Source organism: Oncorhynchus nerka, linkage group LG2 (assembly GCF_034236695.1).
Source record: "Oncorhynchus nerka isolate Pitt River linkage group LG2, Oner_Uvic_2.0, whole genome shotgun sequence".
In the NCBI taxonomy this organism is placed as follows: domain Eukaryota; kingdom Metazoa; phylum Chordata; class Actinopteri; order Salmoniformes; family Salmonidae; genus Oncorhynchus; species Oncorhynchus nerka.
Genome location: NC_088397.1, coordinates 57318395 through 57343867, shown reverse-complemented (window position 1 = coordinate 57343867; position 25473 = coordinate 57318395). Strand labels below are relative to the sequence as shown.

Genomic DNA, 25473 nt, shown 5'->3' with positions numbered 1-25473 from the left:
GAGCCTTCTTGGATGGGCTATTATAATGTAACTCTATGGCAGCTCCCAAGGGGCTTGAATTTTGTAGCTCTACCCTTAGATTTGTCAGTGATGTAGTGTCCCCATGTGTGACAGAACATTAAGCCAATCACGGCGCAACTAGAGAATATTACCAATCCTTACACTCCGCATTTTCCGCTGGCTGCCCCACCACCACCACAGAAAGCACTGAGATAGGCTGAAACACCTGCATTTTGGAGCTGCTTTACTCAAGAAAGCAAAAAAAAAGACCATGTTTGTATGTTTGTATGGAGGCTTTATTAACTCAAGTATCATTCATATTTTTGGGGCTAAAAATGGGGGTTCAAAACACCACTGCTCCTATTGAATTCTGTTTCATTATAGGCACTGTTCCCTAATTGGGGGTTAAAACTTCTTCTGGCTGGGGGCAGTATTGAGTAGCTTGGATGAATAAGATGCCCAGAGGTGCCCAGAGTAAACTGCCTGCTACTCGGTCCCAGTTGCTAATATATGCATATTATCGGTATATTTGGATAGAACACACTCTGAAGTTTCTTAACCTCTTCAGTCGACCCTCTACTTTTTTGAACATTCTGTTAAAAATCGCGCAACATTTCAGCGCCCTGCTACTCATGCCAGGAATATAGTATGTGCATTTGCTTAGTCTGTGTGGATAGAAAACACTCAGACGTTTAAAAAACTGGTTAAATCACTGCTGTGGCTTTACCAGAACGGCATTTACATCGAAAAGCACAGGAAAAACTGATCACTGAAAATGGGGAAAATATATCCATGCGCTACTTGAACCCATTGATAAACGTGAACCACAATTAATTGACTGAGGTTGCAGTACCTACAGCTTCCACAGGGTGTCTAGAGTCTTGTCATTTCCCTTCGAGTTTTTTCTTGGTCAAACACATACAGGACACTGTATCTAATCCGGTCTGGGACCGGATATTTTCGTTGAGTTTCTAGCCGGACATTTTTCCAGACGGACAGCTAATGATCTTTACATCGCCTCCTGATGAATTTTATCGCTTATTAACGTTTACTAATACCTAAAGTTGCATTACAAACGTATTTCGAAGTGTTTTGTGAAAGTTTATCGTCGACTTTTTGAATTTAAAAAAATGACGTTACGTTTTGAAACAATGTTTTTTTCGTTTATCACACAGTCTACATATAACGATATCTAGGCTTTATATGGACCGATTTAATCGAAATAAAGACCCAAATAGTGTTTATGGGACATCTAGGAGTGCCAACAAAGAAGATGGTGAAAGGTAATGAATGTTTTCTATTTTATTGTGCGGTTTGTGTAACGCCGAAATGCTAATTATTTTGTTTACGTCCCCTGTGGGTCTTTTTGGGTGTTACATGCTATCAGATAATAGCTTCTCATGCTTTCGCCGAAAAGCATTTTAAAAATTTGACTTGTTGCCTGGATTCACAACGAGTGTAGCTTTAATTCGATACCCTGCATGTGTATTTTAATGAACTTTTGAGTTTTAACTAATACTATTAGCATTTAGCGTAGCGCATTTGCATTTCCAGAGCTCTAGTTGGGACGCAAGCGTCCCGAGTAGAAGCAACAGGTTAAACTGTTTGAATGATGTCTGTGAGTATAACATAACTCATATGGCAGGCAAACACCTGAGAAACAATCCAACCAGGTAGTGGGAAATTTGAGGTTTGTTGTTTTTCAACTCATTCCCTATTGAAGATACAGTGGGATATTGGTCACGTTGCACTTCCTAAGGCTTCCACTAGATGTTAAAGGTCTTTAGAACCTTGTTTGATGCTTCTACTGTGAGGTGGGGGCAAATGAGAGGGGAATGAGTCAGAGGTCTGCCAGAATGCCTTGAGCTCGTGACGCTCGTTCACGTGAGAGCGAGCTCTGTTCCATTGCTTTTCTACAGACAAAGGAATACTCTGGTTGGAACATTATTGAAGATTTATGTTAAAAACATCCTAAAGATTATATATACATCGTTTGACATGTTTCTACGGACTGTAAACGGAACTTTTTGACATTTCGTCTGCTCCTAGTGAACGCGCTTCGTGAGTTTGGATTTGTTTACCAAACACGCTAACAAAAGGAGCTATTTGGACATAAATGATGGACATTATCGAACAAAACAAACATTTATTGTGGAACTGAGATTCCTGGGAGTGCATTCTGATGAAGATCATCAAAGGTAAGTGAATATTTATAATGTTATATCTGACTTCTGTTGACTGCACAATATGGAGGATATCTTTTTGGCTTGTTTAGGCTCTGAGCGCAGAGCTCAGATTATAGCATGGTTTGATTTTTCCGTAAAGCCTTTTTGAAATCTGACACAGCGTTTGCATTAAGGAGGAGTGTATCAAAAGTTCCATGTATTTTCATCAACATTTATGATGAGTATTTATGTAAATTGATGTGGCTCTCTGCAAAATCACTGGATGTTTTTGGAACTAGTGAACAAAACGCGGCAATGTATACTGAGATTTTTTTTATATAAATATGAACTTTATCGAACAAAACATACATGTATTGTGTAATATGAAGTCCTATGAGTGTCATCTGATGAAGATCATCAAAGGTTAATGATTAATTCTATCTCTATTTCTGATTTTTGTGACTCCTCTCTTTGGCTGGAAAAAATGGCTGTTTTTCTGTGACTTGGCTCTGACCTAACATAATTGTTTGTGGTGCTTTCGCCGTAAAGCCTATTTGAAATCGGACACTGTGGTGGGATTAACAAGAAGTCTATCTTTAAAATGGTGTGAAATACTTGTATGTCTGAAGAATTTTAATTATGAGATTTGTGTTGTTTTGAATTTGGAGCCGTGCACTTTCACTGGCTGTTGTCATATCAGCCCTAAGAAGTTTTAAGGGGAGGTTAATTAAGTTGAACATAATACTATGCAGCGCTATCTTTTACTAAAAACTTCCGGTCTATCAAGTGCAGGTGATCATGGAAGACTTGCTACAATATGCAACGCTGCATGCTACCTTAGCCATGGGGAATGGCAATGAGATCAGCTGTCTATAGTGTGTCTGTCAAAGGTTTCCTGCATGTGTTTTGATGAGATTCTTCCAACCTAGGTTGTTTTTCTTTGCCGGTCTTGGTCTTTGGTGGTTTAGGAGCTGCTGTTTAAGCGATGCTGTTAAGACTTTTGTAACAAAGGCACACAAAAACAAGCGCGATAGATAAGATTAATTTGTACCCGGCTGTCTTCCAAAGCCTCCCACTCTGGGGTGTAGGTGTGGACTGTGATTCCGGCCGTGCAGTTGGAGAACTGGAAGAGGCTGGCGAACATGCGGTGGTTCTCTGGTGTGTCTGGGAAGATTGGGTCTTGGAAGTTAACCCCATGGGGGATGATGTTGTAGTTCTCATCCATCCTGAGGAACACAGAGAGACAGGGGATCAAGATGCATTGCATTTGAATTCCACACACACACACAGACACACACACACACACACACACACACACACACACACACACACACACACACACACACTAACACACACACACACACACACACACACACACACACACACACACACACACACACACACACACACACACACACACACACACACACACACACACACACACACACACACACACACTCACTCATACTGTAAGGCTTTGAGACTGAAGTGTGGCAGATTTTGTGCTGCTGCTGCTGTTGGGGTGTCAGACAGGGTTAAAATAACGTGTATTTTATCCTCCTCAGTATGTGGCTTTGGTATCTGTTTATCTCAACTATGCTTTGGGCCACAGCTGTCTAATAAAACCTCCAATCGTGTGACAGGGGAATACCTGTAGCATAACAGTTAGAGCACCTGCAGTAAAATATTATGACAATTCTTCAGCAGCTACACAAAAACACTTAAGCATTACAAATGCATTTGGCAGCACAATTAAATTTACCTCCAGGTGAAACATTGAAAGTTCACATCCAAACTCATCTAAACTAAGTGGTATACTCTCTCTCTGTCTCACATGCTCTCTTCTTTCGTTCTGTTGTTTTTATTAATTGTGGTGTTTAAACCATGTCACTCATAACCTCTCCAAGCAGACATCTGTACACACACACACACATACACACACACACACACTAACACACACACACACACACACACTAACACACACACACACACACACACACACACACACACACACACACACACACACACACACACACACACACACACACACACACACACACACACACACACACACACACCTCCCATCAAATGAAGGAAGTCTGTTATCACATCTCTCAAGATGGCAAAATACATATTAATACAACACCATGGTTACCCTGGCATAAAAGGAGGAGAAATAACACACTTATTTGGTCTGCCTCGTTAAAGGGACTGCTCCTTTCTTTACTGTGAGCTTTGGCTGCTTTCCAAGGGCAAGCCTGAGGAAAAGTTCAGATTTATGTTTGTGCTACTCATTTACAGAGAATAGATCACGTAATGGCCGGCAGAGTTTATTATAAGTAATAATCAAGCCTACATTGCGGTGAAGGAAGGACAAGTGAGTTGTTCCATGGATTGTTTCCTAATGCAGGAAAATGGGCTGGTATGACATCATTTTGAATTATAAAGCTGGAAGGAAATTGTGTGTTTGTCCAAACAGATAGTTTTTTAATGTGATTATCAGGAGTTAAACAGCTGTGTTATTCAAATGATTCAAGCAATCAACATCTGACAGATGCTTGAACCAGTGTTCTTCAGAGAGAACTTTTTTCATGCATTCTGTTAGGTACAAATAATGACGGTCAGCACAGAAAAGTATATTACGTAAAAAGTAAATGTTACAGTATCTTTTCCAATCAACAGCTTCCATGGGAAAACCTTCCAGAACGACAACCATCTCTGCAGCACGCTACCAATCAGCCCTTTATGGTAGAGTGGCCAGATGGAAGCCGCTCCTCAGTAAAGGGCACATGACAGCCCACTTGGAGTTTGCCAAAAGGCACCGAAAGACTCTCAGACCATGAGAAACAAGATTCTTTGGTCGGATGAAACCAAGATTTAACTCTTTGGCCTGAATACCAAGCATCATGCCTGCAGGAAACCTGGCACCATCCCTACGGTGAAGCGTGGTGGTGGCAGCATCATGCTGTGGGGATGTTTTTCAGTGGCAGGAACTGGGAGACTAGTCAGGATTGAGGCCAAGATGAACACAGCAAAGTACAGAGAGATCCTTGATGAAAACCTGCTCCAGAGTGCTCAGGTCCTCAGACTGGGGCAAAGGTTCACCTTCCAACAGGACAACAACCCTAAGCCCACAGCCAAGACAAAGCAGGAGAGGCTTCGGGATACGTTTCTGAATGTCCTTGAGTGGTCCAGCCAGAGCCCGGACTTGAACCCGATCAAACATATCTGGAGAGACCTGAAAATAGCTATGCAGCAACGCTTCCCATCCAACCTGACAGAGCTTGAGAGGATCTGCAGAGAAGAATGGTAGAAACTACCCAAATACAGGTGTGCCAAGCTTGTAGCGTCATACCCAAGAAGAATAGAGGCTGTAATCGCTGCCAAAGGTGCTTCAACAAAGTACCGAGTAAAGGGTCTGAATACCTATGTAAATGAAATTTTTCTGTTTATTATTTTTAATAAATTAGCAAAAAATGTCTAAACCTGTTTTTGCTTTGTCATTGTGGGGTATAGTGTGTAGATTGATGAGGAAAGAAAACTATCTAATACATTTTAGAAAATGCTGCAATGTAACAAAATGTGGAAAAATTCAAGGTGTCTGAATATTTTCCGAAGGCACTGTATGTGGCTGGTGAGAGAGGATCCGGCGGGAATAACACTGTGTTTGACTGTGTTGGCCCCCCCAAAAATGCATATGGTTCTAACTAACTATTTTGCACAGCCACAATAACACACTCACAATACACAAGACCACCGAGAATGTCTGTGTGTACTCATTTCAATAGCTTTGAAATTAATTTAACTATATATTTTGAAGAACGCTGGAACCAATATCTCCCTCAAAACAATAACTGATGCACTGGTTTTAATTAATTCCATGCTCCTGAGACATGGATACTTCCCATCCTGACAAGCATGGCTTTGTGGATTGTTTTATACCACATCATTCATGAACAGTACGTTTTGTCCCTCTTTTTTCTCCCTTCCTCCATCCCTTGCGCGATCTCTCTCACCCTTCCTCCATCCATTCCTCTCTCACTCTTTGCTCTGTTGCAAATGGCCAGTGTTTCCCCTACTTCTCAAGTCTAGCATGTAGCCTAAGTCTCCGGACATTTGGTTCCTATTGGATTACAAGCTGATGTATAAACCAATCAAATACTCACAGAGGGCGCAGTAATGTCAACCAGCACTAGTAAATACAGGCCAATGTTTCCACTGGTTTAAATTTCTACTCAGCTTCTACAAATTCCATGGCACTTAGCAGAAACATAATTAAGCCCCAACCACTTGTGTACATTCCCAAACAGTTTCCCAGGCAATGGTTGTATAAAAAAATGCTGGCTTAGCTAAGTAATATCCTAGATGCGCTTTCTGTATTAGCTAGCTATATTGTCGCAGTTCTGCCAAACCAACTTATCATCTACATTACACCCTCAGCACAAGGTATCAACTACATACAGTAGAGTCAATGGGACAGCAGTTATAGGGATTATCCTTTGTTTCAAACCCTCAGACCCCTTTTCACATCCCCTCTCAAATTCCCCAACTTTAAACAGCTCACCTCCCTCTCTCTCTCATCCCTCCACATAAAACCCTGTTCCTTCATAGGAAAGCTTGTCCTCTCGTCATAACCTTGTTTAGTCAAAAGCATGTTGGTTTAATTAATGCAGTCTTTCTCCTATTTCTGAGCTTTTCTTTGATGGTTTGACTGGTGAGTTTTGCCCTACCAAAATGGAACAAGCTGGTTGGTTCATGATGCAGTCACACAGTGGTGGAAAAAGTACTCAATTGCCATACTTGAATAAAAGTTACGATACATTATGTGGCGTACAGCGGGTCAGCCACCAGGGGGAGACTCGTTGAAGCCAGGTGACAGACCGAGTCTAGATCAAGCGGCGGTGGCTCCCTCTGCTGGATGTGCCAGGTCTCGACAGGTCTGGCCAGGACTAATTGGGGCGGATTGAGGCTGGCGAGTAAGTCAAACCCACTAATCTGAGAACGAGGCATTTGACAACGTGGTCGGATCAAGGTTGACGTTTACGCGGTATCAGCATGGACGAGTTGATAGCTCAGTTCGTTAGGGCCCAACAAGCGAACAGGTGGCTTACTACGATGATCTCAAGAGGGAGGTACTCAGCCACTACTGGTACAGCCTGGCCCGTCAGGCCCAACTGGTCCACGACTGGAGGTTTGTGGCCGACGCTTTCCCCCCGAGCCCAGATGAGCGACCTACAGCGCATCACCAGGGCATGGCTCCTAATCGACGTAACCACCCTCCCCGTTACCGAAAAAGTGGTCATGGATCAATTCTTACAGGCACTACCTCGCAACATGAAGTGGGCTGCGAGCCAATGCACGCCCCAGACCTTGGAGGACCTCTTGGGAGCCGTGGAGACGTACCAGAATACGGAGGCCCTGCTGAAGGGGACGCAGGACAAGTCTGGGAGCTTAAGGACGACCCCACCACCGTACTCTATACAGCTGCCATGAGGGCAGCACACGGGAGGTATGGAGATAGTGAGAGGTTGCTGCCGGATAGACGTACTCAAGGTCTGCTAGATCCGAGGGGCTCGGTGATCTACCCCAGAGGAGACAGCATTCCCTGGAGCCCAGAATGCGGTAACCAGGAGGAAACCTGTTTCTTTTCTTTTTCTTTATTGTTTTAAATAAACACCCTTGAATCTGAGGTAGCACACTTGTCTATCTGATCTGTGTAAACGTAATAGAAAATGTCTCAAGTGAAAATGACCTTGAGTAAAGTCAAAAAGTATCTGGTTTTAAATGTACCGAAGTACAGTGGTGGAAAAAGTACTAAACTGTCATGCTCAAAGTAAATGCTATAAATCAGATTCCTTATATGAAAGGTCAACTGCCCCTTAGAACCAACTTATCTGGTTTTAAAATGGCCTATGTGACATCGATAAGAGTCAGCAACATTAATTCTACTGTCAAAATTCACTACAAAGTGTAAATAGCATAATTTTGGTCATAAAGTCAGTCTTGTCAAACTGAGTTTTGTAACTGAGTTCGTCACAATTTACTGGAGGGTTGGGTATGGATTAGAGGTCTTCACGGATCCCGTTACGAACGTACCCGAGGCCAACTAGACCCATTCCATATAGACCTGGTCAGATCCAGACCAGGTCTGAGCTAGGAAAGCAGCAGAAAAGTCATTTTTTAAGCTACTTTATTAACCAGAGCTGTTAAAGCCAGAGAATGAGAGAGGTGCCGCTCTAGCAGGCGGGGGAGGGGCCGTACTGTGAGCGAGTGACACGGGGAGGAGGGAGGGAGATGCGAGAGACCGCAACCAACCAAGCCGACTTGTGCTACAGTAGACTAATAGCTGCCACCGCTAGGTTATTTAGCATCAATATGATCACGTAGTACCTGTCTTGGACTGCATCAAACTGGGAAAATCTAGTTAAGTTTGCCAACTGAGACTGCAGTGCATGAGCTTTATCATCCTACATTTACCAATCACTTAATTCAGAATATTAAGTAGCAGCCTGCCTACCTGTTGGCTCTTGGTTGTTGTAGCCTCAGTGGTGTGTATTCTTGGATGCCAAGGGAAGCCAGCCTTCTCCCCAAAATGTACCAAAAAAATTATAATAATAATTTATCTATCTTTCATCTCTCTGTGTTTCATCATCTATGACTGCCTATTGCCGCTTTGATGACTTATGATTGGCCAACAAGCTACAAGTGCCATGCTCCACTCTTGTGAAAAGCAAGAGCAGCGGCATAAATTATACAATTTCTTTCTCTCCACTGCAGCAGACGCGTTTGGACCTGTATGGACGCTTCCGGACAAGTCAGTTAAAATTATAAATACCCGAGACCCATGACAATCATATCAGATCCGGACCCTCTTGGGTCCCATTTCGGGTCTTGGGTATTTGGGTAAAGGTGGATCCGTGAAGACCTCTAGTATGGATTACTTACATACCCACTTTTGCCAATGACACCCAATTGCCCAGAGACAACATGTTTTGTCTGCCCCCAGCTGCCATGTGTACATTTATCGTCAAGTCTGCATATGAGTGCAATGCACGCATATTTCGCTCATCCAATATTTGCTATCAATGTAGCATTAAACTAACTATTACTGGTTTTAGCTATATATGGCAAGTTTAGTTTAGAGTTTGTTTTCCTCAAGTTGAATGGGCAGAACACGACAGAAAGACAACAGAAGACGACATACCTAAGTCTCACAGAAGATAGCAGGCATGCTAGATAGCAACGATGACAGCTAGAGCAGCATGGACACACAAAATGGTGCAAACTCAAGCAAGCAAAAAAGGAAATGGACCAGGATGAGATACTTGCAACCTCTTTACCTCAGACCCCAAGCAAAAGTCAACCGGCGGAAAAAACTGGGAGACTGGGAGTCTCGTGAGTGAAAACATCCGAAGCTCATCAAAGGTAAACGATTTAATTTGATTGCTTTTCTGATTTCCGTGACCAAGTTACCTATTGCTAGCTGGACAAAATGCTATGCTAGGCTATCGATAAACTTACACAAATGCTTGTCTAGCTTTGGCTGTAAAGCATATTTTGAAAATCTGAGATGACAGGGTGATTAACAAAATGCTAAGCTGTGTCTCAATATATTTCACTTGTGATTTTCATGAATAGGAATATTTTCTAGGAATATTTATGTCCGTTGCGTTATGCTAATTAGTGTCAGTCGATGATTACGCTCCCTCATGCGGGATGTGTAGTCACTAGAGGTTAAGTTTCAACATTAGTTTAGTCTTGGACCTTATAGATCATTCAGATGCAATTGACTCAGATGCTATTATTTTATGTTTAGACTTCTGTAAAGCCTTTGACACAGTTGAACATTAATTTCTCTTTCGGTTTCGTTAAAAATGTGATCAAAGGTATTCACATTTTTTACAAAGATCTAAAGAGTTCTGTGATACTAAAACTTAATATATCCAAAAGAGTCAATATCAACATGGATGTCTGTCTTCACCTTTCTTATTCATTTTGGTATGCAAATTTGCATGGCTTATCAATTTTTGACTGAGATATAAAAATGTACCAGCTGGCTAACAAAACGAATCTCTTTTTAAGAGACAAAGACCAGGTCGCCCATTCCCTTAATGCCATCACTGCATTCTCTATTGCGTCTGGATTAAAACTGAATGTTTCTAAATGTGAAATCTTATGTTTGCAGTATATGACTCTAATGATAAATAAATATACAATATTCCTGTAAAGGACTGCGCTAAATATTTAGGAACACATATGAATTTCTCTCCTACAATTAAGAAAACAAAGTACATATTTAATAATTGGCTACAAAGGGATCTATCTACACTTGGAAGAGTGCTTCTGTCCAAAGCAGAGGGACTGTCTCACTTTGTGTACCATCTCATTGTCTTTATTTGTAAATCCCTCTACCTGTAATGAGATTGACAAGGCATTTCTTATTTGTAAAAGTCTATCCTCTGAGATAAGAGATTTGAAGGAGGTCTGGTAGTGTTGGATTTTGTTGACAAAAATAACACGTTCAAGGTCAATTGGTTGAAAAGATATTCCGTCAATACAGAATCCATTTGGTATTTCATTCCAAACAATGTATTTAATAAGTTGCGAGGTCTTACATTTTGACTGAAATGTAATTATTTTCCTGAAAGATCACCTACTAAATTAGGTAGGTTTCCCAAACAAGCTTTAATGTCCTGGAAAATATTTTTCCTACACAACTTTTCCCTGCATAATGCTCATTTGTGGAATAATTCAGAAATAACTGTAAGGAGTAAGTCATTGTTCTACCCTAGCTGGCATGAAATAAATATGAACTTAGTTCTTGATGTATTCGACAACAGGGGTAATATTCTTTCATATGAACAATTTATTACATTGAATGAGTTTCCAATACTTTTCAGAGAGTTTATTTCTGTGATCAAAGCCATTCCTAGTGGTCTGACTACGCTAAGGAAAACTAATCTTAGCTTTGGTGATGATCACAGAGCTTATCCAGAACTTAGCCTGTAAGGCGTGGGCTTACTTGAGAAATCTTGTTGTAACAAATACATAAAGACACTTTCCATTCAAGGAACAAATTTATGCCTAGAGGTACATTTTGTTTGGAACATGTTAATTCCTGACATTGTCTGGAAAAAAGCAGGGTTAATGCATAAGATACTATACATCCATATAATTCCACGGTGTCCACATTTCTTGATGTTGATGATATATGTGTTTTCTGCAAAAAAAAGGTGGAAATCTGATGCATTTTTTCTAAGAATGTAAATCTATGATAGATTTGGAGAAATATTACATATTTAGATTTTTGAACACTACGAATGTTGTTGACATGAACGATATTGTATGTTACAATTGTAATATTGTTACCAAATACATTAAACATAAACAAAAATTCCAGAAAGCTATACCAAAATTTAAATATTTCTGATTGATTTGAATCCCTAGTTAATAACAAAAATGGTCCTTGAATTTTTATAATAAGATTTTTTTGTGTAAGGACAATTGCACAATTGTTTATTTTATTTATTAAGGTCTCTTCTTGTTTCAACTATGCATTTTGTTTCGTGGTAGACATGTTTGATGTAGTGATGTAAATTGTTGATTGCTGATAATCTGTGTAACACATATTTGTGCCGGATATTTGTAATTTGTACTTGGAATAAAAAGGAAAAAATGTAATAAAATTGACTTTCATAAAGTTGGTGTAAACTTCCAATGCATTTCAACAATATTGCCAGATGGCCAGGAATGGATTATATCAGACATGGTTACTTCTGCTGCCTGTCAAGAAAGCTTAATACAAATCTCCGCAGTTGAAAATGAAATGCTAGTCTGAAAGAAATGGAGATAATGTCTAGATGATTTTACAGTGGAGATCAAGTTTATAAATTGCCTGGTTTGGCTAATACTGCAGAATAGTGAATAGGCATTTCAACGTCATAGCCTTAGCCGGTGGTATCTTTTGGAATAGACACTGGCTGGAATCGGGTTTTAACCAATCAGCATCCAGGATTAGACCCACCCGTTGTATAATATTTGTTAATGCTAGCGAGCCAAGCAAGCTATGATATCACAGATGAAAGGGGAAAGATACTGTAAATAGCTAAATAAATCAAGCTAACATGTGATGTAGCATATAAGAGGGAGATGTGCATAGCTCACATTAGCTAGCTACCTTTCTAACAGCAGCTAACTGTAGCCCATTGGCATTTAGGGTTAATACAGGGCAAGCACTTGGACACGAGCTTGCTAACGAATCATAGGATATAGCCAGCTTGCTTTCAATAATATTTAAACTCAAACTGGCTAGCTAATGTGTTAGCTAGCTTGCCAACTAATTTCAAGTCGGACAAAGACAATGATAACTGACACGGATTTGCAAGTTGGGTAGCTAGCATTTGGGGGCTTCGTCTGCTAACCCAAAACAACATGCCTGTTCTCATAAAAGTTTATTGTTTATTTTCAAGGGCAAAAATAAATGAAGGATGGTACTTGTCTACTACAAATATAGCTATGGCTCTGGTAGCAAATAGCAAAACGTATCAGCAAGCATTCAGCAACGCAGACAGCTGGTTGCACCGTAACGGTGTCAGCATCACCGGCATGAAAATATTATGTAGTTACCGTCCATCTATTAGCATATAAATTACTAGAGGCTACCTTTCCCTAGGCTGAGTTTAGGGACCTACATCAAAGGAAAGGACAGAAAATAAAAAATATATTTTCAATTTAAGTGGTATCAATGGAAAGACTGGCTCTGTGGCTGCACTGCTAGGAACCAACTCTACTGAGTTGGTTACTGTGACTTAAATAACTTGCCAATAGCACTCAAGCATGAGAAATCAGTATCTCACATCCAAAGCCAGATACAATAGCTCTTAAGACATTTGTCAGCTCACGGATAGATTTGACAATGTATGAACAACAGTTATTGAACATCAGCACAGTGCAAAGGAAAAAGAGAACAGTGAGATTTTGAAAGACCGAGCTAATTAATACTACATGCTACCTAGGTAAACAGGAGTTGGCATTTCGTTGCAACGATGAAAGTGCCAGCTCATGAAACAGGCCCAGGGGCAACTACGTCTCACAAGTGTAGCAGGTTAATGTGAATTCTGCAAACACCTTTTCCACTCTGAAAATGAACAGAAATTAATGTAACCAAATTATTAGGGATTAACGGTAAATTTACCCCCGGTTACATATGTAATGGGGAATTTATTAAAATAAACAATCAAAGGGCAAACAATTCACACAATGAAATAACCCACTGCACACACACTGGTTGAATGAACGTTGAACCAACGTGGAATATATGGTCTGTGCCAAGAGGGAATTAAATGTGCAGGAATTGGATGGAGTGCTGAGTGCATTCTGGAGAGAGATTTCACAATATACTCATGACATTATCTTCACACATACGTGTATTTTAAATGCTTTTCCCTGACAGTCCCAACTCAATAATCAGCGAGGGCTATTGCCATGCATGCTGCCCAAATTGCTGGTTTCCCAACAAAGCATAGGCCTACGTTCTTGTGATTTGAAACAAACCACAGCAATTATTTTTAAGAAGCTAATGATGCTCTGCAGCTAAGTCATGCTCTCTGGTGAACTATTTTGAAATGATTGTATTTATTTCTATAAAGAGAGGAGTAATTATATAATTTTGGCAAATGTATTTCAATTGACTTTAAGATGTGCTTCCTATGGTACAGTAGTTGAAATTCAGAGCTTGAATAGCAAAAAGGATTAGTCTTTGTCAGGTATCAGGACTATAAAGTTAATGCAACAGCCTGTTTAACAAACCATAACTTGCACATGTATGGTATTCATAAAAGTGCATTGCAGGCTACTAGGCTACTATTTTACTTTGCTGGGTTGGGGGGAGGGCGGCATATCAGCCAGGACCGGGCCTGTTACCAAGTTGTACTTACCTAAGTGAACTGAACACAATGGAGATATTATAGCACTGTGACAAAAGCCTTGCAGTAGACAAGATCAAGTGTTTATTGCTCTCAGACAATGCTTTCACCTATTCTATCTTCTCAGATCAGTTATTCTAGTAATTAGAAAATAGAGAAGGAACTTCTTTCAGATTATACACTGCTCAAATAAATAAAGGGAACACTAAAATAACACATCCTAGATCTGAATGAATGAAATATTCTTATGAAATACTTTTTTCTTTACATAGTTGAATGTGCTGACAACAAAATCACACAAAAATTATCAATGGCAATCAAATTTATCAACCCATGGAGGTCTGGATTTGGAGTCACACTCAAAATTAAAGTGGAAAAGCACACTACGGGCTGATCCAACTTTGATGTAATGTCCTTAAAACAAGTCAAAATAAGGCTCAGTGGTGTGTGTGGCCTCCACGTGCCTGTATGACCTTCCTACAATGCCTGGGCATGCTCCTGATGAGGTGGCGGATGGTCTCCTGAGGGATCTCCTTCCAGACCTGGACTAAAGCATCCGCCAACTCCTGGACAGTCTTTGGTGCAATGTGGCGTTGGTGGATGGAGCGAGACATGATGTCCCAGATGTGCTCAATTGGATTCAAGTCTGGGGAACGGGCGGGCCAGTCCATAGCATCAATGCCTTCCTCTTGCAGGAACTGCTGACACACTCCAGCCACATGAGGTCTAGCATTGTCTTGCATTAGGAGGAACCCAGGGCCAACCGCACCAGCATATGATCTCACAAGGGGTCTGAGGATCTCATCTCGGTACCTAATGGCAGTCAGGCTACCTCTGGCGAGCACATGGAGGGCTGTGCGGCCCCCCAAAGAAATGCCACCCCACACCATGACTGACCCACCGCCAAACCGGTCATGCTGGAGGATGTTGCAGGCAGCAGAACGTTTTCCACGGCGTCTCCAGACTGTCACGTCTGTCACATGTGCTCAGTGTGAACCTGCTTTCATCTGTGAAGAGCACAGGGCGCCAGGGGCGAATTTGCCAATCTTGGTGTTCTCTGGCAAATGCCAAACGTCCTGCACGGTGTTGGGCTGTAAGCACAACCCCCACCTGTGGACGTCGGGCCCTCATACCACCCTCATGAAGTCTGTTTCTGACCGTTTGAGCAGCCACATGCACATTTGTGGCCTGCTGGAGGTCATTTTGCAGGGCTCTGGCAGTGCTCCTCCTGCTCCTCCTTGCACAAAGGCGGAGGTAGCGGTCCTGCTGCTGGGTTGTTGCCCTCCTACGGCCTCCTCCACGTCTCCTGATGTACTGGCCTGTCTCCTGGTAGCGCCTCCATGCTCTGGACACTACGCTGACAGACATAGCAAACCTTCTTGCCACAGCTCGCATTGATGTGCCATCCTGGATGAGCTGCACTACCTGAGCCACTTGTGTGGGTTGTAGACTCCGTCTCATGCTACCACTAGAGTGAAAGCACCGCCAGCATTCAAAAGTGACCAAAACATCAGCCAGGAAGCATAGGAACTGAGAAGTGGTCTGTGGTCACCACCTGCAGAACCCCTCCATTATTGGGGGTGTCTTGCTAATTGCCTATAATTTCCACCTGTTGTCTATTCCATTTGCACAACAGCATGTGAAATGTATTGTCAATCAGTGTTGCTTCCTAAGTGGACAGTTTGATTTCACAGAACTGTGATTGACTTGGAGTTACACTGTGTTAAGTGTTCCCTTTATTTTTTTGAACAGTATAGTAGCCCTCTCTAGGGGCAGGCAGCTGAGTGTCTTGAGGCTTAAAGCTAGTCAGAGTACCACCACTGCATTGAGATGTATTGACCTACAGTAACTTGTGAAGACACACTTGTGAGTTCAGAAAGAATGGCTGTCATGACCCCTTCACTTAATCTGGTTAGATGAAAGCAAGAGATGAACTATTAAGTCCTAACCATGATATTAACTGTAAAGCCTTTTCACACACATTCTACTCCAAGAATAATAATCTGTCCCTTCACTTTGTTAAACAGCAGACCAGCAACAATGTTATGGGAGTGAGACTGCTACATTTGGCACAGACAGGCAGACCAACCAGTCTACAGTTTGGGTCCAGTGGGAGATTCCTTATTTCATTTCTTCCTATGCTAAACTATCCTTTAGTCCTGTCCTGGGCACTCATAGTCACAATTGATTAGGGGAGGCTATTTCAGTCTGTGTCATTTGGGGGGCTTTAACAGGAAATGGGAGCTCACTGGAGACTCTGATGGAAACTTTTCAGAACTGGCTTGCTGATTCAAAGCCTGAGAGAACCATGTTTGCAGAATGACGAGAACAATGCTTACTGGAACTGGAGACTCCTCTGTTAAAAGTTTAAGACGGAGGTCTGAGATTAGCTGAGAAGCTGCAGAGCAGCACTAGAGGCTCAGGCAGACACATCCCCCTCCATCCCAGCATCCTAATGAAGGAAGGCACAGATGTAGGATCTTATTTGAGCCCGTTTGCTACAGCAGGGAAATTATCATGAAGCAACAGGAAATGTGAATTATTATGTGGATTATACTGTATATAATAGATTTTTGTTGATACATCTTTCATTAGGGCACATAAAGTCTGACCTTTTAAAGTGGAAATTACAAACTTTAGAAGCCTTTTTAAACCTTGAATACACTACACATTTGTATTTCCTACAACTGTAGTTCAGAGATGCATCAGAGGAGGTATACAGTATTCTTATATAGGCTTTTTAAGGAACTTTTAGTGACAGTTTAACGCAGCACACTAAATGTCAATGTCTCGGGCTGTTTTATTCTAGTTTTCATTGCACCCTAAATATGTCTGTGTCTTACTGTAACCCTTATTAGGTTGTTTCCTCCCATAGTAGCTGGCTGATTGCAGGGTTAATCCCCACGGCTTGTAGTTGAGGACCCTTTCAGATCAGCAAAACCCCCAATAATGCCTTTAGTATTTCCCAATAATGCAGAAGGGCTACATCATGACACCATTAACCTGTCCTCTCAAACGGAACACACAATTTCCTGTGTGCGTTTAAAACGTGCGTGCATGTAGTCTGTGTTAATGTCTGTGTGTTCATGTGGGAGTGTGTGCGTGTGTTTGAGTATATGGACTGGCAGCAGGGGGCCTATGAACCTGGGATCTTCAAAAAATGATTGAAAATGCAGCTGGCCATCCAACTCATCTACACACACACACTCTCTTTCCCTCTGACTATCTAAACACACGGTCACTATTGTACTTGGCGGTGAACCTCCATGCGGGATAGCTGAACACGCCACACTGGAATGCCTTTGAAAGACTCTTTGAATGACTGTGCACTTATCTGTTCTAGGTGCTGAGAATGAAAGGAACACAGGAATACTTGAGACATCAGTTAAACGTGTCGGCACAAGTTAATCTCCCAGAACAGAAGGCTGGTGTTATTCAGCAGGGTTGTTCCATGTTTGGGAAACAAAAGACTTACCAGCCAGCCTGTAGTTGGTGTGGAGATAACACCATCAGCTTAAACTCCTAGCTTTGAGGGTCTCCCTTAAGCGGTTGGGAACTGTCAGCCTCTAATTACACAAGCTGGAAAGCCATGCAACTTTTTTCTATGACTGCTGTGTTGTTCCCCTCTAACACCAAGGGAGATGCAGTGCCTTCAGAAAGTATTCAGACCCCTTGACTTATTCCACATTCTGTTGTTTTACAGCCTGAATTCAAAATGGATGAAAACACTTTTTCTCACCCATCTATACACAATACAACATAATGATAAATTGAAAACATTTTTCACATTTATAAACATTTTAATACAGAAATAAATAATTTACGTAACTATTCACACTCCTGAGTCAATACATGTTACATTCACTTTTGGCAGCGATTACAGCTGTGAGTCTTTCTGGGTAAGTCTCCAAGAGGTTTTCACATCTGGATTGTACAATATTTGCACATTATTCTTTAAAAAAATGCATCAAGCTCAGTCAAGTTGGTTATTGATCACTGCTAGACAGACATTTTCAAGTCTTGCCATGGATTTTTGAAACGATTTAAGTCAGAACTCTAACTAGGCCTCTCAGTAACATTCAATGTCGTCTTGGTAAGCAACTTCAGTGTATATTTGGACTTGTGTTCTAGGTTATTGTCCTACTGAAAGGTGAATTTGTCTCCCATCGTCTGTTGGAAAACAGACTGAACCAGGTTTTCAACTAGTCCGATGACGAGCATGCGCATAACAAAAATCGAATCAAATAAATGTTATTTGTCACATGCGCCGAATACAACTAGTGTAGACCTTACCTGGAAATGCTTGCTTGTGAACCCATATCTACATTGTAGAGTTTAAAAATAGTAACATAAATTAAATAAACAAGAATGGAGCTATATTCAGGGAGTACCAGAATCAGATCAATGTGCAGAGGTACGAGGTATTTGAGGTAGATATGTACATGAAGGCAGGGTAAAGTAGTAAACTAGGCATCAGGATAGATAATAATAATAAGAGTAAATTAAAGAACAGAGTAGCAGCAGCAAATTATGTGTGTAAAAGTGTGTGTGTGTGTGAGTGTGCTGTGTATGTTTGTGTTGTGTCAGTATGCGTGTGTGTGTGTGTGTGTGTGTGAGTGCATACGTAATATATGTAAATGTGTGTGGGTTTTGTCTGGGAGTGGCAATGTAGTGTGTGTGAGTGAGTGTGTATATGGTTTGTATCAAATCAATCAAATCAAATTTTATTTGTCACATACACATGGTTAGCAGATGTTAATGCGAGTGTAGCGAAATGTGTATTCTAGTGAGTGTGCGTAGGGTCAGTGCAAGACAGAGTCAGTGTAGATAGTCGGGTACCATTAATTTACTATTTAGTCTTATGGCATGGGGGTTGAAGCTGTCTCGGAGCCTGTTGGCCTGAGAGCCAATGCTCCGTTACCGTTTGCTGGATGGTAGCAGAGTGAAAAGTCTATAAAGTCTATAGCTTGGGTGACTGTAGTCTTTGGCAATTTTTCTGGCCTTCCTCTGATACCGCCTGATAAAGACGACCTGGATGGCAGGGAGCTCGGCCCCAGTCATGTACTGGTGTGTCCGCACCATTCTCTGTAGAGCATTGCGAGGGCCCATGCCAAACCCTCTTCAAGACTGTGCAGGTGTGTGTTGACCATGTTAATTTTGTCCTTAGTGATGTGGATGCCAAGGAACTTGAAGCTCTCGACCCACTCCACAACAGCTCCCTCAATGTGAATGGGGGCGTGCTCTCCCCTCTTTCTCCTATAGTCCACGATCAGCTCATTGAGGGAGAGGTTGTTGTCCTTGTGTCACACTGCTATGTCTCGTACTTCCTCCCTGTAAGCTGACTCATCGCCGTTGGTGATCAGGCCTACCATCGTAGTGTCGTCAGCAAACTTGATGATGGTGTTTGAGTCGTGCGTGGCCACGCAGTTTGGGGTAAATAGGAAGTACAGGAGGAGACTAAGCACACCCCTGAGGGGCCTCTGTGTTGAGGGTCAGCATGGTGGAGATGTTGTTGTCTACCCTTACCACCTGAAGGCAGGATACAGTTGCAGAGGAATGGGTTTAGTCCCAGGGTCCTTAGCTTGGTGATGAGCTTGGAGGGGACTATAGTGTTGAAGGCTGAGCTGTATGTAATCTATTAACATAATTCTCACCCTGCTATCCAGGTGGGAGAGGGCAGTGTGAAGTGCAATTGAGATTTTGTCAACATTGGATCTTTTGGGGCGGTATGCAAATGGGAGTGGGTCTAGGGTGTCTGGGATAATGGTGTTGATGTGTGTCGTGAGCAGCCTTTCAAAGCACTTCATAATTTCCGATGTGTACTACACGGCGATAGTCATTTAGGCAGGTTACCTTGGAGCTCTTAGGAACAGGGACAATGGTGGTCAGCTTGAAACATGTTGGGATTAGAGACTGGGACAAGGAGAGATTGAAAATGTTTGTGAAGACACTTGCCAGTTTGTTTGGGCATGCTTTGAGAATGCACCCTGGTTTTCCGTCTGGTCTGACGGCCTAGTAAGTGTTAACCTGTTAAAACATTTTGCTCACATCAGCCATGGAGAGTGAGATCTGAAAAAACAGGGGCTTTCAAGTTATATTCCTTGAAGTGAGCATAAAAAGGCATTTAGCTCATTTGGGAGTTCTGCATGGCTAGGTTTCCCTTTGTAATCCGTTATCGTCTGCAAGCCCTGCCACAGATGACAAGCGTTGGAGCTGGTGTAACAGGATTCCACCTTCATCCTATATTGTCCATTTGCATGTTTGATGTCTTGTCGGAAGTCAGAGCGAGCTTTCTTGTACGAGTCCATGTCCGTGTCCCATTCCTTGTAAGTGGCAGCTCTAGCTTTTAGCCCAGTGCGGATATTGCCTGTAATCCAGGGTTTTTGGTTTGGAAACGTTTTTATAGTCACTGTAGGGATGACATCGTCTATACATTTATTGATGAAGCCCGTGACTGATGTGGTAAAGGCCTCAATGCTATCGGATGAATCCAGGAACATATCCCGGTCTGTACTAGCAAAACGGTCTTGTCGCCTCGCGTCTGCTTCATCTGTATTAAGCGCATCACTGATACTTACTGCTTGAGTTTTGTTTGTAAACAGGTTAAGGAGAATGGAGTCCGGGCCAGATTTGCCAAAGGGAGGACAAGGGAGGGCCTTGTATGCATTTCTGTGGGTAGAAGAAAAGTGGTCTAGACATTTAGTGCCACTAGTGGAGATGGAGACTTGTAGGTAGAAGTGACGAAGGACGGTTTTATGTCTCCCCGCATTAAAGTCTCCTCCCACCAGAAACGCTGCCTCTGGGCAAGCTGTTTCTTGTTTGTTAATGGCCTCATACAGTTTGTTGACTGCCAGAGTGGTGTTGGCTTGTGAAGTTACGTAGACAGCCATGATAATTTCAAATGAGAACTCTCTTGATAGATTAAAGGGTCTGCAGATGACCATGAGGTTGTGAGGATTGACGTTGGTAGAGATGAGAAGCAGGTACAGGGAGTGAACATTTAATTATCAACGGACATGGAACGGAACAGGACAGGACAGTGTCTGGACAAGAACACATAATGACATTAATGCGGACACAGGGAACAAACAGTTATAGACGGGGAAATTAACAAAAGAAAGGAGTCAAGGTGAGTCCAATGAGCACTGCTGCGCGTAATGATGGTGACAGATGTGCAAAATTAAGTACAGCCTGGCCCCTCCAGCGCCGGAGAGGGAGAGCGGGAGCAGGCATGACAGAGGTATTCTATATCAGGTGGGAAAAAGCTTGAGATTTCCTTCACACTTGAAGCAGAACACCAGTTGTTATGAACACCAGTTGTTATAAAAAACACACTCCACCTCCTTTCGACTTCCCCGAAGCAGCCATATGATCTTGCCGCTGTATGGAGACTCCACCAAGTACTACGTGCATAGTGTCAACATCCAGACAGGTCTCAGTAAGATATATAATATCTCTGCTTTTCAAGTCTCTCTGATAGGATGCCTGTATCTTTGTAGTGACTGGGTGTATTGATACAACATCCAAAGTGTAATTAATAACTTCACCATGCTCAATGATACAGTGCCCGCCCTAATTATTGGGACAGTGAAATAAAAAATGTACTCCACATGTGTAATTTTGGAGTCACTTTTATCATAAATAATAATAGAATATGTTTCTAAACACTTCTACATCAATGTGGATGCTACCATGATTGTGGATAGTCCTGAATGAATCGTGAATAATGATGAGTGAGAAAGTTACAGACGCAACAAAAAACATCATACCCCCAAGACATGCTAACCTCTCACCATTACAATAACAGGAGAGGTTAGAATTTGAGGGGCATGATTTGTGCATCTGTAACTTTATAACTCATCACTTTTTAGGAATCATTCAGGACTATCCGTAATCATGGTAGCATCCACATTAACGTAGAAATAATCTGTAACACAACCAAAACAAACATCAAATGCATCCAACAAGTTTATAGTCACAGACTTGATGTAATCATTGTGTGCTAGGAATGTGGGATCAAATACTAAACTTTTGACTACTTTAATATACATAAGTGAATATACATAAGCTGACAGTCTGCACTTTAACCTCATAGTCACTGTATAATGTAAAATCCAAAGTGCTGGAGTACAGAGCCGAAAGAAGAATAAGTGCTTCACTGTCTCAATAATTATGGAGGGCATATTCAATTTCTGCTTTTGATTTTTTTTTGTACCAATCTACCAATAAGTGCACTTATTTGTGAGGCATTGGAAAACCTCCTTGGTCTTAGTGGTTGAATCTGTGTTGGAAATCTACTGCTCGACTGAGGGACCTTAAAGATAATTGCATGTGTGGAGTACAGAGATGCGGTAATCAATTTAAAAATCATGTTAAACACTATCATTGCACACAGAGTGATACTATGCAACTTATTAAGCAATTATTTACTCCTGAAATTATTTAGGCTTGCCATAACAAAGGGCGGTGGGTGTGGGGCTTTCCCCCCCCAAATTTCGTGATATCCAATTTGTAATTGCAGTCTTGTCCCATCGCTTCAACTCCCATACGGACTCGGGAGAGACGAACTCACCGTCTCAAAACATTTAAGCTTTTACTTTTCTATTAATTTCACTTTAACATTATGAGGTATCGTGTGTAAGTCAGTGACACATTTATCAAAATGTAATCAATTATAAATTCAGGTTGTAACATCAAAATGTGGAGAAAGTCAAGGGGTGTCAATACTTTCTGAAGGCACTGTAATCAAACTCAATTATCTCATACTCCGGCACAGTGATTGATTCGGTACTGGTACCCCGTGTATATGGCCAAGTTATTGGTACTCATTGTGTATTTATTCCCTTTGTTATAATATTCTCTAGATTTGTCTCTCTGCATTGTTGGGAAGGGCCTGTAAGTAAGCATTTCACTGTTAATCTACACCTGCTGTTTATAAATGATCTAACAAATAAAATACAGGGGTTACATCTAAACGACCCGAATCTGATCATCTTTTCAATCTGTTGATATTTATCTCACATGAGAAAACGGTGTGTGGAATCTAGCTACACAATATGACACACTATAATATTGCGCGCACACATACACGCACGGTTTGGTTTATTCTTCCTGCTGTGTTTGCTTGCCACTTGGGTCGTCCAAAGTCTAAAACATATCTCAAGACAATCCCAAGGGCAGACCCAGCACTCGACTCTATTCCACCTAGTGTCTATTCATCAGACAAAAGTGTCTCATTAAACTGTAAAAAGGTTAACACCGCTGGAAATGTAAGGGTTATATTATATCTAGACACAAACAATACATCACTATATGTCTATATTCTGGTGTATTGTACTTGTGCTATTTCAGTATTTAAACTTGCTTGAAAGTGATAAACGCTCCTCCATCAACACCAGCACTTCACCGTCTCTTACCTCAGAAAGAAATAGTAAGAGCTGTTCTCCACGACGCTGTAGGAGTAACAGGGGAAGTAACCCAACCCGGTGACATTGAACCGGGAGCCAGTGGGGACCTCCAGCATGCTGCCCCACGCCTGGTCGCATTGCAGCTCGATCTCTGCGGAGAAGAAGAGGTCCGTGTCATATTGCCAAGGCAGGTAGTTATACACACTGTACGAGTCCTTGTGCAGCGCAAGCACCTTGGCGAACACGATGATCTCCGCGAGCTCCGCACGGCACGCCTCAGTCTGGGGTCTCCAGTCGTGGGCCAACTGACAACCCCAAACCCCGCTCAGACAGGTCGCCAGAATCAACGCAAAAATAGCACCCATATCTGTCAACTGCGGGTTTCGATTGCAGCCACTATGAAACACAAATTCCGGGCAGTGAAGGGTGTGCGGGCTGGTGAGAGTTACAGGACCAGGACCACTGACTTCTCATCAAACTGTCAGGCACGACTGTATTCCATGGGCTTGTCAGCGCATGCAGCACCAATATGTGACAGGTATCATACAAGTAGGCTCTCTTTATAAATAACAGCAGGAAAGTGACATAAAGTAAGTTGTTGCATTCAAATACAATAGCAGTTACTTATGCTAAACCCTCTTCCCTCATCCCCTCCTGCACGCCAGGCTACACTGTGAGTGCCGATCTAAAATTACGCGCAGCTTCCCTGGATCCTGTGAGTAGAGGCTCTCTGTGCGCGTGACATCTGACACGCACTAAAGTAGGCTATTCTGACTAGCCAAGAGAACACCTTGTCTATTACCTAACACTTTATAATACTTAACCTCTCGCAATTATACATGCATGGGGTAAGCGTGCTTCTACAGCTGCATTGCTTGCAGTTTGGGTTTCTGTATCGGCCCTTTTTGCCATCTACTGATACATGTGATTGATTGATTGGGGTTATCAACAGTGCCATTGCTTAAAATTGAGAACCTATCGAATGTTTTTTTTATAATCTTCCAAAATTGCAGACCATGGTCTACTTCCATACATTTCCAACATCACATAATATTGGGTTTATTTCTGTACTTCTGTATTTCTTCGATCACAATAAGCCTTGTAAAATGTACTAAAAGAAATTCGTTTTCAGCCCCTCAAACTATGTCTTATGGGGTCATGGCTTCTGTCCACGTGCGATAACAAGTTGAGGGTGCAGTCACAAATTAGGCTACACCTAAGAGCAAGTTAGACCACCAGATAACTTTCTAATCAGTCTGGTAACTGAAAAATATATGATTTGCTGCTAAGTGTCAGAGGTCAAGAATACTGTATATTTCCCAAGTGTCTTCGGCTCAAAAGCCCCAGGCAGAACAGTAGGCTCATACATTGACATGTAACATCATGTCTGTGTCCCTGCATTGCACCTCTGTCATGGGAATGTCCTTCCCAGCAGAAGAGCCCCCAGTTGTCTTCTCTTTAGTAACCTCATCCAGGAACGAGATTACCCAGCAAACATGACCCATATGTTGTTATTCGGTGGGCACGGGTATCCCACACTAAACCCACACCAGCCCCACACAGCCTAGCCGACAACAAGCTCAACACAGGCTAGCCCATATCAATCAGCCAGACATGGGTCAGCCTAAACCCAACATATAGGCTAGCCCTGTGTTTCCCAACTGGGGGTACACGGACAGTCCCCAGTGAGAAAGTGGGAAGATTTTTTAAAATGTGAAGAAAAAAATATTGGGAAAAATATTACCAACAAAATATATGTTCAAGTTATTTAAATCTTAATAGGCAGGAAAACATTTACTGAGGTCACTGGTGTGAGATCTCTAGTTATTTTATATTTATAGGCCTATTTTGTAACTAGAGTTTCTGCTACTGCGCGCCCGAGCTTTGGGTCAATGGTTGATCCTCTGCTTGCGCCGAGTGCACGTGATCATTTGCTCTGTGCGCTAGTGTGCCTGCTGCTGTTATCCTCGCAGAAAC

At 42.0% G+C, this 25473-nt stretch overlaps 1 protein-coding gene across 1 annotated transcript in view; it reads right to left on the bottom strand.

Moving 5' to 3' along the window:
• Nucleotides 1–24202, bottom strand: part of LOC115138368 (coiled-coil domain-containing protein 3-like) — a 36215-nt gene extending 12013 nt beyond the window's left edge. The window contains exons 1-2 of the mRNA XM_029675160.2: nt 23506–24202; nt 3217–3391 (exon numbers count right to left, since the gene is read on the bottom strand). Of these exons, the coding sequence (XP_029531020.1) occupies nt 3217–3391; nt 23506–23861 (531 nt within the window). The 5' untranslated portion in view covers nt 23862–24202. The remainder of the gene's footprint in view (nt 1–3216; nt 3392–23505) is intronic.
• Between the last annotated feature and the right edge of the window lie 1271 nt (nt 24203–25473).